Raw genomic sequence first — 16,534 nt, 5'->3', positions numbered from 1 at the left:
GAAAAGGGAAAGAAAAAAGAGCATTTCTTGCTGTGTCTTTGGTATGGGTGTCCTGAATGGCTGAAATGTGAAGGAATTGGTCTGTCACTGGCTGCTGACATCTTTGCACTAGCAGAGCCCGGCCTGCAGGGATTGCCCACATTCTCAATCTGAAGGAAGGAAGGAAAGAAGTATGTTTCATTTTGTAGATTGAGGCCTGCCCAGAACACTAATAAGTTTTTCAAGGAGCAGACAGCATGGTTTAGGAGAGATCTGGGTCAGATTGAAATCAAAACCCCTGTCAGAAGGGAGAAGCTGCTGATTCTCCATCCTGGTACTGCCAAGGATGCCTGTGCTCGATGGAGCTGGGTGTGTGCCCTGCCCAAAATGTTGAGTTATCTTCTTTCTTCATGGAACACTGACTGCTAATGATTTTTGGTGGTGAAGAGCCAAACCTTGAACCTGCTTTAATTATTTCAAAAAGCAAGTGCTCCAAGGTTGCCTTTGGATTGCCTATATTACTTTCCAGTCTATGACAGCAGATGGGCCTCCTCTTTCTATTTAATTCTACTTCTCTACAGTTTTTCTCCTTCTGTCTCATCTTCAGAGATTGATCATAAGCCAGGCATTAGCAACTCTTGTAGCTGAAAAACCTTGTTTGAGAGAAGGGACATCATGCTTTGCAATTGATTTACTTTGAACACGAGATGAATATAAAAGTCTGAAACTACAGGTTGAGGCATTCCTGTTACCACATCCCAGCTGCAGGTTATAAATGACTACAGCAGTGTATTGTAGTTATAAAATGCCCTGCTTATTTTGTAATGAGCCCTGGCAGAAGCAATGCCAAGTGGCAGTAAAAAGTTTATCCAGAACACGTTTCAGTTCAGCCTGGCATATGCTGCCCTGTTAACTTTATGTGGTGCTCGTCAGTCAGGAGGAGACTTTTCTCACAGCAGATGCATGCAGGACTTGCCCACGCTTATGGGAAAGAAGGGTTTATAGTGTGAGCATTACCCAGCTCCAGATTTACGTCACATTTGTTCCAGTCAGTGCTAGTAGGTCATAAGAGCCTTTTTTTACATGAATCATTTAGGTGGAAAATTATTGTTTTATCATATATAAACAGTAGGTTTAATATTTTGCAAAATCGTTACATCAGGCAGTTTTTACAGTTTAATTGACTGTGATGTTCTAGACAGAAAGGGGAAAATAGGAAGTTAGAGCAAATTCTCAAAATCCTCTGCCTGCCTGCTAGTCAGAAACGGGTAAAAAAAGTTAGAAAAAATTAGTTAGGGGGAAAAAATCACCAGTACAGGCTCAGGCTGTCCCAGAGCATTTAGTGCTTCACCTGCACTGCCCTGTTAAATGCTTTCATTATGGGACCAATTTTTTGAATTAAAATAAATTACATTCAGTTGTGATTCTGATAAACAGATGTGTGTTAGATTCATAGAGGCTCATGTAATTTTCTTCATTCCCTCATTAGTGATTCTGTTCTCAATACTCTTTTGCAGCTCTATCCAACCTTCTGGTTTTCTTCTGCCATGACAGTATTATCCTGGGACTGATCTATTTTTATAGGTTTTTATAGTCCTGTGTTTTCCTTTCCTGTCACCAGACACATATTTTGTATGCATTTCAGAGACCTTGTTTGGCTTTTTTGGATTCCTGGACATTCTCTGAACAAAGGTCAAAGTCCAGAGAATGGAAATATTCAGAAAACTGGAAACATTATGGCTTAGTTTTTGGCTCTGCACTTCAAATGTGTAAAGAGCTTGTTAGAATTGTCATTGTCCTTTGGATGGTAATGGCCAGACAAAGTCTTGTGGATCTGGAAATTTCATCTGGGGCCAACTTCTTTATGGTGTAATTTTGGACTAGTCTGACTTGCTTCAGCCTGAGCAGATGTTTCCTGCCATCTAGTCACAGCAGTGAGCTCGTGTGCTGGGAATCAGGGATGGGACAGGGGGTGCCCTGTTGTGCCCAGGACACTTCCACCTCCACAGCCTGGGGATGCCAGGTCACCTCCATCTCATGCTGCCCTTTCCCCAGCTTTGGCCCTCTCAGCTGGGATCAGCTCATGCTGTACCTGCTTGTTGTGGCCCTGCCAGCTTCAGCTGTGTGTGTGGATGCTGCCAGCTGGGAATGCAGTGTGGCTGACTTGCCCCTTGTCCTCAGGATGGTGCTGGGACTGGGTCCCAAAACCCTCCTGTCCATGGCACAGGCAGTGACATGAAGCACCAAGACATTGCTCATTCCTGCACGTGCAGAATGCTTGGTGTGACATTTTCAAATGTCATCCTTGCTGTGCTCTTACTGGTGCCAATTTTCATGTGGCTTTGGACAGAGTAGAGGGAAGGGGTCCTATAGAGCAGTTTTGGAAAACCTTCCTTTTGAGATTAGCATCTTTCCAAAGGGTTTTTGGTTTTTTCCAATGGCTTTTGTCCAGCAAATATTTTCGTAGAGAATTGAAACAAACATTACTCTCTGGATGTGGAGCCCTATGACATTTTAAATATTCAGTGCAGTCAGTAACATTTTGTAGTGACAAGGTTGTGCTTTCTGTATTTGATCATTAATGATTTATGAAAATTCATTAGATGGAGAAGCACAGCTCCCTCTCAGCTGCAGTCTGGAGCCTTCTCTCTGTGCTGAATTGAACACTTGGAAAAGTCAAAAGTTGCTCAGATTCCTCTAAAAAATTCTGTTTTCCACACACAGTCCTCAGAAAAATATTTGTTGAGATGAGGGAGGTGCATTTAATTAAAAAAAAATAAAAATTCCTCTTTCTTTTTTTGTGGTGAGGCACACTGGAGTGTCCAGGCCCAGGGATGTCCCATTACTTGCCTTTAGTTTTCTTGCCTCAGGGTAAATGACCTGGACCTGACCAATTTCCTCATACCCGAGCCTTCCTCATCACCTGAGGAGGTAACTTCTCATGGTGAGCTGCATGTGGCTGTGCTGGAAAATCCTGTCACCTTTGGATGGTGCAAACAGTCCTTGAAATGAATCCTAAACTTTGGAAGAACTTTTGTTGTTTTTCAGCTTCTCATCCTGCAGCAAAACTGATGTTACCTCTGTGTTTAATATTAATTGGGTAGTTGAAGACAATAAAAATTATATGGGTTGTCTTCTGCAGTAGTGTTCTGATGATTTTATCTTGTATACCTTCACTTTTTGTTCCTTTACAAGAATCAGTACCTTCTTACTGGCTCCCCCTCATCCTCTTTTTATGTTCACAGAAAACTGAGAATAAAACTTACAGAAAAAGAAATTACAGTTTGAGTTTTCAAATGTATTTAATGTGGGAATAGCAATTTATCCAACTTAGATACGTTGGTTTGGAAAGCATATTAACCATCTGCCATCTGAAATAGCAGGTTTGATTTGGGTATTTCAAGTTACATGCCTGATATGTCCACAATCATCAGTCTCTTAGAAATGTAGGCTTTTAACTTCTCATAGAAATAAAAGTGATGTAAAAGGAATGTGTGTTACATGTGGCTTATATTTTTAAATGTGAATAGCTTTTACAGGAATTGATCTATTAACAGATTCCAGTCAGTTCTTACAAGTCTGTTACACTTTGCTGTAAAATGCAATGAAGTTTTGTGCTAACTCTAAAGATTTCATATTTAGCTTTAGATCATGCCATCATTTAGATTATACATTAATTAGTGTGATTGGTTAGAAACATGTTGCTCTCCCTGTCTTTTTTTCAAAATGTTGCTTGAACACAATTTTCTTTATGTCAAGGTCTCTTGTCTAGTATAAGCCTTGTTGAAAGTGAGTGAAAAAATTTGTCTTGGGAATTCGACTTGAGCCTGTAATTTTGAATCTGAGACAGCAGTTTCTGTGGCAGAGGATTGTGGTTGTGTCCCTGACAGAACCTGGGGACTTTTCAGACACAGATGCTCTCCTGCCAGGGGTTGCAGGTTGGGTCTTCCTCTTGCTGGCCACCATGCCACTGTCACTGAGCGTGGCAGTCCCTGCTGTGCCCTCTGTGGGCTCCATGTGCTGCCTCCAGAGGCTGTGGGGTAGATTTTTTTACTTTGTAAATTACTGAAGCCATATAAGCTCATCTTGCTGTCAGCACTTTGTGCCAGTTCACGTAACTCTGAATTTCAGATGGCATGCTGGATTTTACCCACCTGCATGTTGTTCCACATGCCGTATTCTTTCTGTGACTGGCACAGGTCAAGACCACACATTTGTTGCTTCAGTGCATTAATGATCAAATACCTGCTTTATCGACCCCCCTCAAGGTTCATTACTCCATCACTTAGTTATAAGCAATTAACCACATGAGTGGATCTGATCCTTTTCCAAGCTTCTCTGTTCCTGGCTGTCATTGCCAGTAGATCATGGATAGGATGGACAGACAAACTCCTTTTTTAAAGTACTTTTTCCTTCCACACCATTTCTTTTGTGCCTGTCTTAATCTCTAGCATTGCTTGGTCTTTCTGTTTTCATCACAGAGAAATCTGATCTCATGAGATTCCTGTATTACAAAGTGAAGGGTTTTGCAGAGGACTGTTCAAAGTTTCCAGGTGGGCTTCTAGCATGAGTAGCTTCACTAGGATTAAGTCAATCTGCATGAATGAATTTTGTGTCTCAGACTCAGATCTCTGTGGTCAGTTCTAGAAAAGTACTTTTTTGTGTAGCACTCTGTGCTAAAGTATTACTCAGCCACTCCATAATACTGATAGTAGTACTGATCTTGAAAGAACAGACCTTCAAAAGAGCTGGGTACACTTTTTTCTTGTTGACTTTGTTGGGAACTGGGAATACAGCACTCAGCCTGTAGGAGTGAGTCCAGATGAAACTCCAGACAGGCTTTCATGCACCAGTTGAGCACTACTTGCTTGGCAAAGTTTTTTTCCTTGGTACCTAATAACCGGGTTGCCTCAGTTCTCATGAGAAAATCTCTATTTGTATTGTCAGTGTATGAGAAAATTGAGGGCGTGTATGTAACTGGGAGTGCCCTATTGCCATGTCTGCATATCTATAGTTGTAAAACATGATCTGTGGCAGCTCAAAATTTAAAATTTGGTGGCATCCTAGGAAGTACCTAATTGTGCTTGCACTTCATTACAAGGCTGTCTCCTTTCCTGGAATCTATTTTAGCTAATTAGTTGGAAATGTCAAAGTAGTATTTCAGATGACAGAAACATCATATATTATCATACATGAAGCAATTAACTCTTTTGACAAATATTTATTGTGGTGTCATCTTTAATTAAATCCTCAGGACTCCCAGACAGAGAGCAGGTTCTTCCGAAAAGGAGCCTTCCCAGCACTGTCAATGAGCATTTGACTGATGGGGCTTAATTGAACTCAGTACTTGAAAGAGTTGGTGGCCTAAACATAAAGATATAAACCTGACACAATTTCACAATACTGATGTCTGAAATTTTGGCAAAATCTCAAAGCAATTACCTCCTTCCAAACTGTGTCTCAGACACTGCAAATGTTCTATGCTGGAGAAGATGCATCTCCAGTCTCTCCTGTTCTTCCACTGGAATGGTTTACAGGAGAAAAATGCTGTACACTTGTGCTGCTAAGAAAAATAATACTGAAAAAGAGGGCTGTATATATTTTTCTAAAAAAATCAATTTTCTTTATTTAGTTCTTGGGGTTATTCATGTGGAAACATATTACAAGTGTGACTGTTTGGTTAGTTCCTCTTAAACAGATAGGTCTTGTAGGTGATGTGCCACTGAGAAATAATTCTTGACAGTCATAACTGAACCAGATAAACAGTTCTGCTAGCTCCCAAATAGCAATGTAAGACAAAAGGGTTCTGCTTATCATTTTCCATTTCTTCATGCCTGTCAAACTGTTTAACTGTGCATTACTCCTCACAAAGGTTCTCTGTTTTTCTGCTCCTCCTCTGTGGCCATGGTTTTTGCTTTCTCTGTTGCTGAACCTCCTGTGGTACACTTGTCCACCTGTATCACTCCCCACCTTCTGCTGATCTTCACCTTCACCCTTGCAAAGAGTCACTGTGTGGAATTTTTCCCTGTCCTGGCCATGCATTAAAGTGTGCTAACCTGTACATATGTTATTATTTTTATCAGGGAGAAGCAGCAGCAGAAAGTGGCCGAGATGTTCCCAGTGCTCAGCTCGGCCCAGGGCAGCCCAGCTCTGACCCCGCGGGCCCGGCGGCGCCCCAGAGCGCGGTGGCTCCGGCTGCGGTCTCGGCAGGTACCTCGGCTGCTGCTTCCTTCTTCATAAGGTAGTTCCTCTTTTCCTGCTTTCCACAACTGCTCGTGGGTCCTCAGACAGCTGGGAAATGTTATTCAGTCTTTGTCAAGGTGCTGGTTGCTGAGGGGTGGAGTTGGTGCCCTGGTCATGGCTGTGGCTTTCTGCTGCCGCTGGAGAGCAGGGGTGGGATGGGGACACCCCGCTTCTCTCTCTGGAGACCAGGAACCAAAACCCAAAAAGTCACTTGACCAAAAACCCAAGGAAACCTGTCTTGGGCTTTGTCTAGTCCTTAATGGCCAAAAACCCAAGGAAACCTGTGTTGGGCTTTGTCTAGTCCTTAATGGCCCTCTTCACCACAAGTCTGCTATTCTGTAGGTTTCCTTGGAGCAAAAGCTGAAGTAACAAGTTTTTTTCTCTCAGATCTAGATTTAAAAAAGGTATTTTTTATGCAGTAGCATGGCCTATGTGTCCATATAAAAGTTTTTCCATGGTTGGTAGAAACAGTTAAAGCAGTTTGACATTCTTCTTTTAGCCATAGCCCACAACAATCTTTTCTTTTTTCCCTTTCTGGTGTCTTATAAAAAAAATGTTAGTTTTGTTTGGATGTTTGTTGTAATTAGCAATGTTGATTAAATGTAATACACTGTCAAGCAGATGGTACTTAGAACAACAAAACTCATGGCTTTGTACTTGCATTCCAACTCCTTTTTAATTCTGAACTGAACATATTTTGAGACAATATTGAAAAGCGTATGTCTGTGAATGGCATTAAAGTAAAATTTATGCATTGAGAATCCCTTGTAGAATGTAATCACAATAGTAATTGTATTGTTTCCTTTTCATTGGTCTTTAAGATGTTTTATACCATTAAATAAATTATGTTTACTATAAGTTGCAATCTAACCTCAGAAAGAGCTTGACTTTCCAAGTTCTGTTTTTTTAAAAGAATGTAGTACAATGATTTGAAGTGTCAAATGCCTGAGTGTCACAGTCTGTCTGTACAGTGGAGGTTGGGAAATGACTGCCCCAAGAGCACTGTGTGTAAGTTAGGGGATTGTCTCTGTGCTGAGGGTTTAAATCAACATAGAGCAATGGTGGCTGCAGAGGATGATTTGTTTCATTCAAACACAGGTATCTGAAATAATCAGTGGGAATGGAAAAGAAAGGTAAAGGGAGAAGCTCAGACATCTCTTTTCTGTTTAGTTGCCTAAGCAAGGACGGATGCATCCTTTCCAAAGTATCTAGATGGGATGGAGCACAGCTTTTGTTACTGTATTTCATATTGTGGGTATGATTTTAGCTTAATCTACTTTGGATTTATTTCAGTGTTAATTTGTATGTCATAAGAAAATGCAAAGATTTTTCCCTTTCACTGGGGAAGCCAGAAAATAAAACACCTTCCTTGAAACAGAGAGAAAGAAAACAGTGTCTAATAGTATAAAATAAGACCCAAAATATTTTCTCTCAGTGATGCTTTTGTCACTGGTCAGCAAAACTCAGTTCTGTTTTTATTGTGAAGTGAGTATCATTGACTTAATTCAAAGATTCTTAAAGTCAGCAGCAAGACTGCAAATGACATCATTGTATGTTGGATCAGGCCCTAATTGCTTCTCATGAATCTGTCTTTGCCTTGAGTGAATCAGAATTTTATAGCTTTAGCAGCTCTGTGCTAGCTAAAACATTTTAAAACCCCATTAGTACATTGCTTATTCCCTACCCATGTTTCCTATATTCACAATTGATTCTCTTGAATTTTTCAACTGATGGACAGAGCTGATGGAAATTTTTGTGCACAAAGCACTTTTGTTTCTTATTCTGTTCTTGTTGAAACACTAGAAACAGAATATCTCACAATGATTTTGTGGGGGAGAGAGATCCAACATTGGTCCCTGGCACTTGTAGATAGGTTGAGCAGATTCTCAGATGGGTACAAGGGCATGGCCAGGCTGCTCCCCCAGCTTTGGCAGTAACCTCAGGAGTGGTTCCTATTATTCCTTGTCTTTTGACTCTTCTGCCATTGGGACCTTAGTGGATCAAAGTCTCCATATTGAGTCTTCCACCCTCAAGCCATGCAGTTTTTCTCAGCAGGAGGGGAAGGGAAGAGGAAGAAATCCTCAAGGATGAGTAAGAGATGACACAGATACTGGCAGAAATGACTTATCCAGGACCCACAGATATTAGGATATCCCCACTTTGGGGGCTTTTGTTCAGTAAATGGGCTCTCAGGCTCCTTTGCTTCAACCCTCCCACTCCTGTCTCCTTCCTTTGCACCATCCAGCCTTGAGCTTGTTGAGGAAGCTCATCCCTGCCTTGGCTCTTTTGCAGCAGCATTCACTTGTCTCTCCTTCATCTCTCTGTTCAGCTAATCCTCTCTCAAGAAGCACCTGAAGATGAAGGAAGAGTCATGGCTGAAGTGTCATGCTGTAGTCCCCATTCATTGTATTTGCTGATTTTTTTTCTCTACTGAAACTCCTCGGCCATTTGAAATCCGAACTTCATAGCAAGGCCAGCGTGTTACTCACGTTATGCAGAGCCTGGCAGATTTTGTTCTTGTTCTCTACTGGAATAAATGCAGTTAATATATTGATAATCACACAGACACGCATATATTTAATTTTTGGAAACCACTGGCCTCTCTTTGACCAAGTCTTCTGAGGACCTTCAACTGTTTACATCCTCCTTTTGTAAGGGGAGCTGTGGTTGAAACTTTGGCTTGTTAAAAGGGCTGTTTTGCCTAGGAATAAAATTGCTAGGCAAAAATACGCCTATATGTTAATGTCCAGTGTATTTGAGTGCAGGGTTAGTTACTTTGGAAGACAAAGACTTCATAGGCTGCTTGTGGAAACTGCATCTGTGATTTCCTGAGCCACAGCAACACTAGATAAGTTTTTTTTTTCCACATTAATAAAGTATTCCAATCTTATTTTTCATGAAACAACATTCACTGTGTTTGTACAGGTCCTAGCACAACTAGCTTGTGGGTTGTGACATGGTTTCCTGGCCACATAAAAATGCCTTTTTCACATTAAAACTGGAGTTTCTGTTTGCTGAAATAACACCTTTACGCTCTTGCTTGTGGACTCTTTTGTGCCTGGGAAGGGAGATCCATGCTGGATTTTTTTGGTTAGTTGCTTTGGTTTTTTTCTCCAGTTTGTTCCTTGATGAGAATCAGTTTTGTATTTGTAAGGTCACAAACTCTGAAGACAGGACAGAGAGTTCATGTCCTCACTTGGAAAAGTTTAGCTAAGAGATGCCACAAAAAGGATACCTGGGCATAAGAGGCCCCCATGGTTAAAATGAGTATCTTTAAGATATTCTTTGCAGGGAATGCACTGATTTTTTTAAGCATGTGTGCAGCCCAAATCTGCATATTCATCCAAAGCTCTTTCTCATTTGAATGTCATATTTAATTTCTTCAAGCTTAATTATGTTCTGCTTTAAAAAAAAAAAGTATTTTATTCATTACCAAGAAATGCAGAGAAGCACTAAGTATTCGAAATCAAAGCCAAATATTAAAGACAGCAGACAGAAGCGTATTAAGAAATTAAATCAGTTTTAAGCTTTTTTCCTCACTGTGATCTGTCACAGAAGGAGGAAAGCTTTGATTAACATCTGACTGTGTCACGCAAGCAAATTGCCAGACATTACTCAGTGGTTGTGTTACCAGAGGATTTAGCAGAAAATGGAGATTCTCAGTAGGTCACTGGCAGAACGAGAAAGCCAGGGCAAAAAGCACAGCTTATGTTCATGGATGGCTGTGAGGAGACTCCCAGTTCACCCTTACATTTCAAGAGAAGTTTATTCTTGCATTCTTCAGATTTAAGAAGAATGCAGCTGGCTTTGTCCCTTGGTGGGGAATGAACTGTGCCTTGCCTAGTGCTCCACACTTTACACCTGTTTCCAGGTGGGTTTTTTGTATAAGGAACCTGAACAAACTTTATATTACTAAGGGAAAATATGTGAGATAGTTGTAGGACCCTTCTGTGGGCTGTGCTTGCAGCTAAGTAAATATTGGCATATTTTGTTATAAAGCTGTAATAAGCTTTATAGCAAAGTTGGGGTTTCTTGTCACGCGAACATGGGGGGAAGACGGGAAATGGTGTAAAAGATCAGGCAGGAGAAGGGCAGCAAGGAGGAGAATGGGCATGCACTTGGGAAGAGGTTAATGGGCTCTCTGACAAAAGAGAAAATACCACTCCCTTGGGAGAAGAATCCAGACCCCCAATAAATCGAAGCTGTCACCATTAACGTGCCATTTCCGTGCTGGTGACAGTGGTGGCAGCAGTGGCTGTGCAGCTGGCTGGGGGGTGGTGTTTGTGGTGTTTTTACCTGCCCTCAGTGCACAAGCTGGAAGGAAGATTTGAGCAGTGACAAGGCAGTGAGGAGGAATCAAAACTGTTTAGAAGAAAATATGTATCTAAGCTAGCAACCCTGAGCAGCACTGAGCAGAAGACAAACTGCATTAAGTCCCTCTTCTGAAATTCTCACCTTGTTTGATGTTGATCTTTTCAAACTGGTTTGCATTTGCTGCTGTGGGACTGCTGCCTTTGAAATAGGGAAATAACTGTATAGTTGAAACTCCTTTCCCTTGTATCCACCTGCTTTGGTTTGAAAAGTTAATCTTCCAAACATAGCACTCACTAGTTTTCAGGTTTCTAAATTATTTGCAATGTTGCTGGGCTTTGCAGAATTAAAACCATTTATAATAATAAATCCAGAGAATCACAGTGGTGAATCACACCCATTATCTTTCCTCTCTCATCATCTTCCTGCATGTTTGGAAAAGCTGTGTCAATTTAGGCATGATATAAAACATTGCACATGATATGCTTTTTGAAAGCAGATTTTCTTAACAAAATATACAATCTCTGAGTAATGTAATTGAACATCTGAAGAGTTAAAATAAGCATAGTTGTCTTTTACTGGAGTCAGGATATTCCATCCTATTTTAATGCCTGTGAATTTGGATTAAAGAATCTAATTATTCACTAATGAGCAGTAATGGTACATATAAACTAAGGGTCACTATCCTATTACAGGCACCTGATGGTTCACTGATAAGCATTTGGTCATTAGATTGACCATAAAATACAGTCAATAATTGAGGTTACTCATAGAGCAGACACCTTATCAGCTTTAGGCATGGTGGGACAGCTTGTCAGTACTCTGTGTCCTGATTGTGCTGTGACTGAGCATATGATTAGGGTATTGAAGCAGTTTGTATCTAATGAAACTGCAGGAAAGGCATAGCAATATTAGCACAACCACTAAATGACTAATGTGTTTTTGTTCCAAGCCTTAGACACTTCAATTAGTTCCAATAAACTCTGATCTAGTGTAGTGGTAGGCAGAGAATTCAGATATTTTATGTACAAGCTTTCATTATACTAGTCAAAATTTGTAACATTTAGGGGACAGATGAAATCTGTGTGACTTTGAATAAGAAATGGTGGAAATAATAAACCTTGACATTACTAGTTTTACTTCATTTTTTTCAGTTTTATTTTTGCATCTTTTAAATGTAGTGTACTGAGACAATGCCTCAGTGCCTAATTTAAAAGATGAAGCTGCTGGCAGCAAATTAGATGTCCACATTTTGCTTTAAAGTCCATTCATGCAGTTCATGTAGGCTTGTGCCTATAGATCTAAACTTAGAATGTGTTCTTTAGCATTTTGTACCATATGGAACATTAGTCAAATAGTCCCATCTTGAAAGCTTTTGTAGAGATATTGATTTTGCTGTGCTTCAAACTGTTGTAAAGAAAATAACCTCAGAACCTATTCTTTTATGATTTTTTTTTCCTTGAGGATGCCTTAACTTTCATAAATTATTTAGTATGGTGAAAGATGCAAAATGCCTTTTGTCTTTCTGAACTGCTGTTCAGGCTTCTCTGATGCGACCTTGGAAAGTAACCATAGAAACATGTTAAAAGCATCAACTGAAAATCAGTAGTTCAGTTTGACAGTGATGCAAATTCTGTGAAAGAAGATTATGATGTATTAGGAACACTTGAGGCATATATTACTGCTAACCTGTTAAACCTGATTATTCCATGACTATCGGTACTTTCAGAATTTAATGCAGGGGAAAAAAGAAAAAAAAAAGATGAACATATTTTTTTTTAATAAGTTGCCATGTTTAAGATGTTTCTAGGTAAATCACTTCAGCCTGTCATTCTCTGTCCTGTTAAAAGCAAGAATTATATTTCTTCTAAGCTCATAATGTAGTTCACAGTTCCCTGGATTTAACAGCTGTAAACTTCTGCTCAGTACCCTGCTGGGTGCACCGGTATACTGGCTTTGTGCAGAACTGGCACAAATTAAACCTCTTTGACAGATAATATGAATAACTGGGTTATGAATAAGTAGCAGTTCATCAAAAGGTGAAGAAAATCTGTGATTCATTGGATCCTGAGTTAGAGATTTTTATGCTGACCTGTGGTAGTTAAGCTGGTCTGTGAGGCTGAAACAGAAATCTCTGCTGTAGTTGCAGGTAACCACAGTAAATTCTTGATGAATCACGGGTCAAGAGAAGAAGCAGAGTCACTTGTTAAAGCTCCCTCAGTAAGCACAGCCCACACCCAAGAAAACCTGTGTTGATGTGATGTGGGAAAATTTAATTTGAACTAGTGACCTCAGAAAGTGGGGTACAAGCCCTTCCTGATTAGGGCTGCTTTGCTGGCAGATACACTCAAACCCCGTGCATGGTTTGTCCCTGTTTCACAGTGCCATAGGAGCTGCAGGGCTCCTCAGGGATGTGATGGCATTAATGCAGCCCAGCAGCCCCTCAGTGCACCATCCCTTCCTTGTTGAAAGCCCCAAAAGCTCCACTTTGTCTTGCTACCATTTGGTCACTGCTCAGGAGTGGTGGCTGAGAAATTTGGAGCTGTGGATGTTCAGATGAAATGGAGCATCCAGCTGTTTCAGGGGCAACCAAATACATAATTAATATTTCCTTCTTAATGAGTCCTTACTCTGGATTTAGAGTAGAGGACTGGAGCAGCCTGATCCCTGCAGGGGGATGTGTGGGGCTGGAGAGGGATGCCCTCCTGTCCCCCTATTGCTCTCTGCATGGAGCCAGGGAGAGCAAGATGTGCAAACAGAGAGGGAGCAGGTGTCACAGGGCTGGCCTTGTCTCTCCTGTGCTGTGCCACGCTGCTGGAATGTGGCTGCTCCCTGTCCCCAGAGAGCAAATGTGACCCACAGGTCTCCCAGTGTGCTGTGGGGACAGGGGATGGGGCAGGGTGTGAGGCTTTGTGCAGTATCCTGTGTCACTTAGGGCAGCTTAAGCTTTCCTAGTTGCTGTGGCAGCATAATAGTGCCTATAATTAAGGACAAACAAAGAGTGTGTGCTTTAGGTATATCCCATTTCACGTTAGCCCATGAGGAGGATAAATTAGGAGATAAGCCTGAATTTATTAGGCTTTGTTCTTGGAAGCACAAGTGACTCTCAGGACAGCGTGTTTAACAGCAGAACATCATTACTGGTATCACTGCTAATACAGCATCATGCATTTACACACTGCATTATTGGTGCGTGGTGAGCCAGGCTCCCTGCTAGGAACAGCTCAGCTGTGATGCTGTGAGATGAGACACTGAGCTGGGCTTCAGCAAAGGGACAGGTGAGGAACCTGGAGCAGCTGAGAGAAGAGGGGAAAGGAGAGTTTGGACATGAATAGTGCTGAGTTAGAACACTATCCAAAGCACGAAAGGGTCCCAAAGAGCAACAGATCTGGGGTCAGGGTATGCCTGTTGATTTAGAAGGGGGAGGCACTGAAGATCAGCCAAGGTGGAGAGCCCAGGGTGAGGGTTTGACAGAGTCTCAGAGGGAACTGGGTGGTGAAGCAGGACTGGGCATCTGTGAGTCATTGCTTTGGAGGACAGAGCTCCTATATGGAGTGTTAGGGATCATGGGAGAGATCATGCAAGACAGCAGTGTCAGGGAGACATTTGGAAGTGGAAGCCTCTGTTGGATGGCACAGGCTCTAGGACTTGTGTGGGAGCAGGCTGGACTGGGCAGGAGGTGGCAGAATAAAGCAAGGAGGGAACCTGGTGCCAACCAGATCGGCAAGAAATATAAAAAGGGAAGAGGTAGAAAAGAGAGGGAAAAATGGATCCAGTAATGTGGGGACCATGTAATGAGGTCAGGAGTTTGGAGAGGATGCTCTAGGTCTTAACTACAGCTTGAGAGCAGAAGCAGAATTGGGGCACAAAGCACTTCCAGTGTTTTCTGCTGACCAAAAACCTTAAAGATCTTTATAATTTGAGGCCACACCTGAGAAAGCCTGATTTTTGTCAGCCCTGAGTGCCTTGATGAATGATAATACAAGAGGTTCTGGAGCAGCAGAGGCAGCCCTGCCAGGAAATGTGGTGACTTTTTGTGACTTTTTGAGCTGCTGTAGATGGTTCAGTGCAGACCGTGGTTGCAGTGGTTGGGTCTTGGATTAGCTCTATATACTGAGGCATTGTTGATGCCCATGAGGAAAAGAAAAGAAGACTTATTTAAAACAGATGTGCCCACAAGTACAGGAGAATCTATACCTTAAGAGCTACCAAGGTTTGCATTTATTTGTGAGCATAAATGGTGGTCAGTGGATTTTAAACTAGGAAAAGATCTGAAGTGCTTGATTGAAGTCGTGCAGATATTTCTTCTTACTTTGTCCTCTCTTGGATCTTCTGTTCACCTGGACTTAATATTTTCTCCCTTAATTTTATTTGGTTTTTTTTCCTTTTTTTTTCTATATGACCCTTTATTTTCCCCTTCCTCCCTAGCTGAATGCACTTGATTATTCTGTTTTCCTGAGCGTGTGGAATCTCACTGCTGCCTAGCTACCAGCGTGTCTCTTCCCCCTTGGATTTTTTCCTTTCTTTCTGCCCTTCCTAGCTTGTCAAGAGGAGCACTTCTCCTGCCTCCCCCTCAGCCCAGCCCTCCCAGTCTGGCTGCTTTTTTGGTTCCTGGACTCCTGAACACCAGCACTTGCTCTGACTCCGTTATTTGGGGCTCCTCAGCCTGGCAGCAGTGGCAGCTGCACTGGTGGTTTTTCTGCACTGGGAACGGAGCATTCCATAGGTAAAATGATAATGGTGACTTTCCTGTGGGGATGTAATTTGACAGTTTGCACCTGTTTTTACAACTTTATTAGTGACTTTCAGACTCTTCCAACAGCATATTTAACTATTTTAATACCATTTTTAAGACAGGGAGACTTAGCAGGTGAAATAGTTTTAAATCAGACTGATAGTTAATTGAAGATTTCATTTTTGTGGCTAACTTTGAGTCACTCTAACATTCAGTTTATGGTGTGCAGGATGTGGTTTGCAGGGCAGATGGACTTTGAAGTGTCACTGTCTCTTTTCAGAGCTAAGCTGCTTTGCTTGCTTGTGCTTGTCGCAAAACAAGACATCCCACATTATCATTTATTGCAAAAATAAAATGTCAAGCCAAAACAATGCACCAGCACTATAGCTGCAGTGCTTGATCAACTGCGGGATTACCCTGATGCTACTTTTTTATATTCTATGAAATACTGAATTTTGGCTTTCTAAAACTCCCTTCATCCTTCCTGCTGGATATGGAAGATGTTTCTTTTGGCAGGACATTTCAAAAAGCTTAGCCAGTGTCTCGCTCATCATTAGTTAGTGCTGCTGATGGGTTTGCTTTCTGCTTTGTTTGGCTTTTTGTGTCCTCAGTGTTGCAGCTCACTTATTAAGAAGCACTTGGCCTCTGGAGGAAAGGACTCAATGGATGTTAATCAGCATATAATAAATCTAATCTAAATGCTATTAGTGAAGCTTTCTGGACTTCAGGGCAAGCTTCAGAATATTGTTGGATAATGTTTCTCAAGCAGGTCTTTATGAGTTGCTCATTTTTACTGAAATTTGAAGTTACTGTCTTTGGGTCAGAAATAGTCAGATCTCTCCATCTGCAGTGATGGAAAAATATGCATCTCAAATTTTCCTGCTAAGTGCTATTTTAAAGGGCCCTGCAGTATCAGCCTGTTATACCTCTGAGAAATATCACTTCAGAACTGATGTCAGTTAAATAAATCATAGTAACCCTGGGTTTAGAAGCCCATGTGTCCCTCCTCTGTTTAAAAATACTCATTTTATAGGCATACCACTTCTGTACTTGGATGATTTTCACTGCATCATTTAGTGCTGTCAGTGACCATTTAACTCACTAACAGTAGGAATAAGTAATTGCCCCCCTGAGAAGTTATTTGCTTGGCAGTATAGGTGTCAAGCCTTTGACTAAGCATCTGAAATAAAACTCAGCTGAAGTGGGAATGGATCCTCTGTGGATTTTTTAGATGTGCAATAAAATATGGAACTGAGGGATCTGGAA

The 16,534-nt window shown here is 41.4% G+C and overlaps 1 protein-coding gene across 5 annotated transcripts in view; it reads left to right on the top strand.

Moving 5' to 3' along the window:
- Window positions 1–16,534, top strand: part of KIF26A (kinesin family member 26A) — a 97,688-nt gene that overhangs the window by 44,296 nt on the left and 36,858 nt on the right. For 3 of the 5 annotated variants that reach the window (XM_074542278.1, XM_074542279.1, XM_074542280.1), the window contains 2 exons: window positions 6,063–6,220; window positions 15,074–15,259. In XM_074542278.1, the coding sequence (XP_074398379.1) occupies window positions 6,063–6,220; window positions 15,074–15,259 (344 nt within the window). The remainder of the gene's footprint in view (window positions 1–6,062; window positions 6,221–15,073; window positions 15,260–16,534) is intronic. The other 2 variants (XM_074542281.1, XM_074542282.1) reach the window with 1 other exon arrangement.

This window comes from Zonotrichia albicollis, chromosome 6, assembly GCF_047830755.1.
Source record: "Zonotrichia albicollis isolate bZonAlb1 chromosome 6, bZonAlb1.hap1, whole genome shotgun sequence".
NCBI classification, from domain to species: domain Eukaryota; kingdom Metazoa; phylum Chordata; class Aves; order Passeriformes; family Passerellidae; genus Zonotrichia; species Zonotrichia albicollis.
The sequence above is the reverse complement of the archived record's forward strand: the minus strand, read 5'-3'. Positions and strand labels throughout refer to the sequence as shown.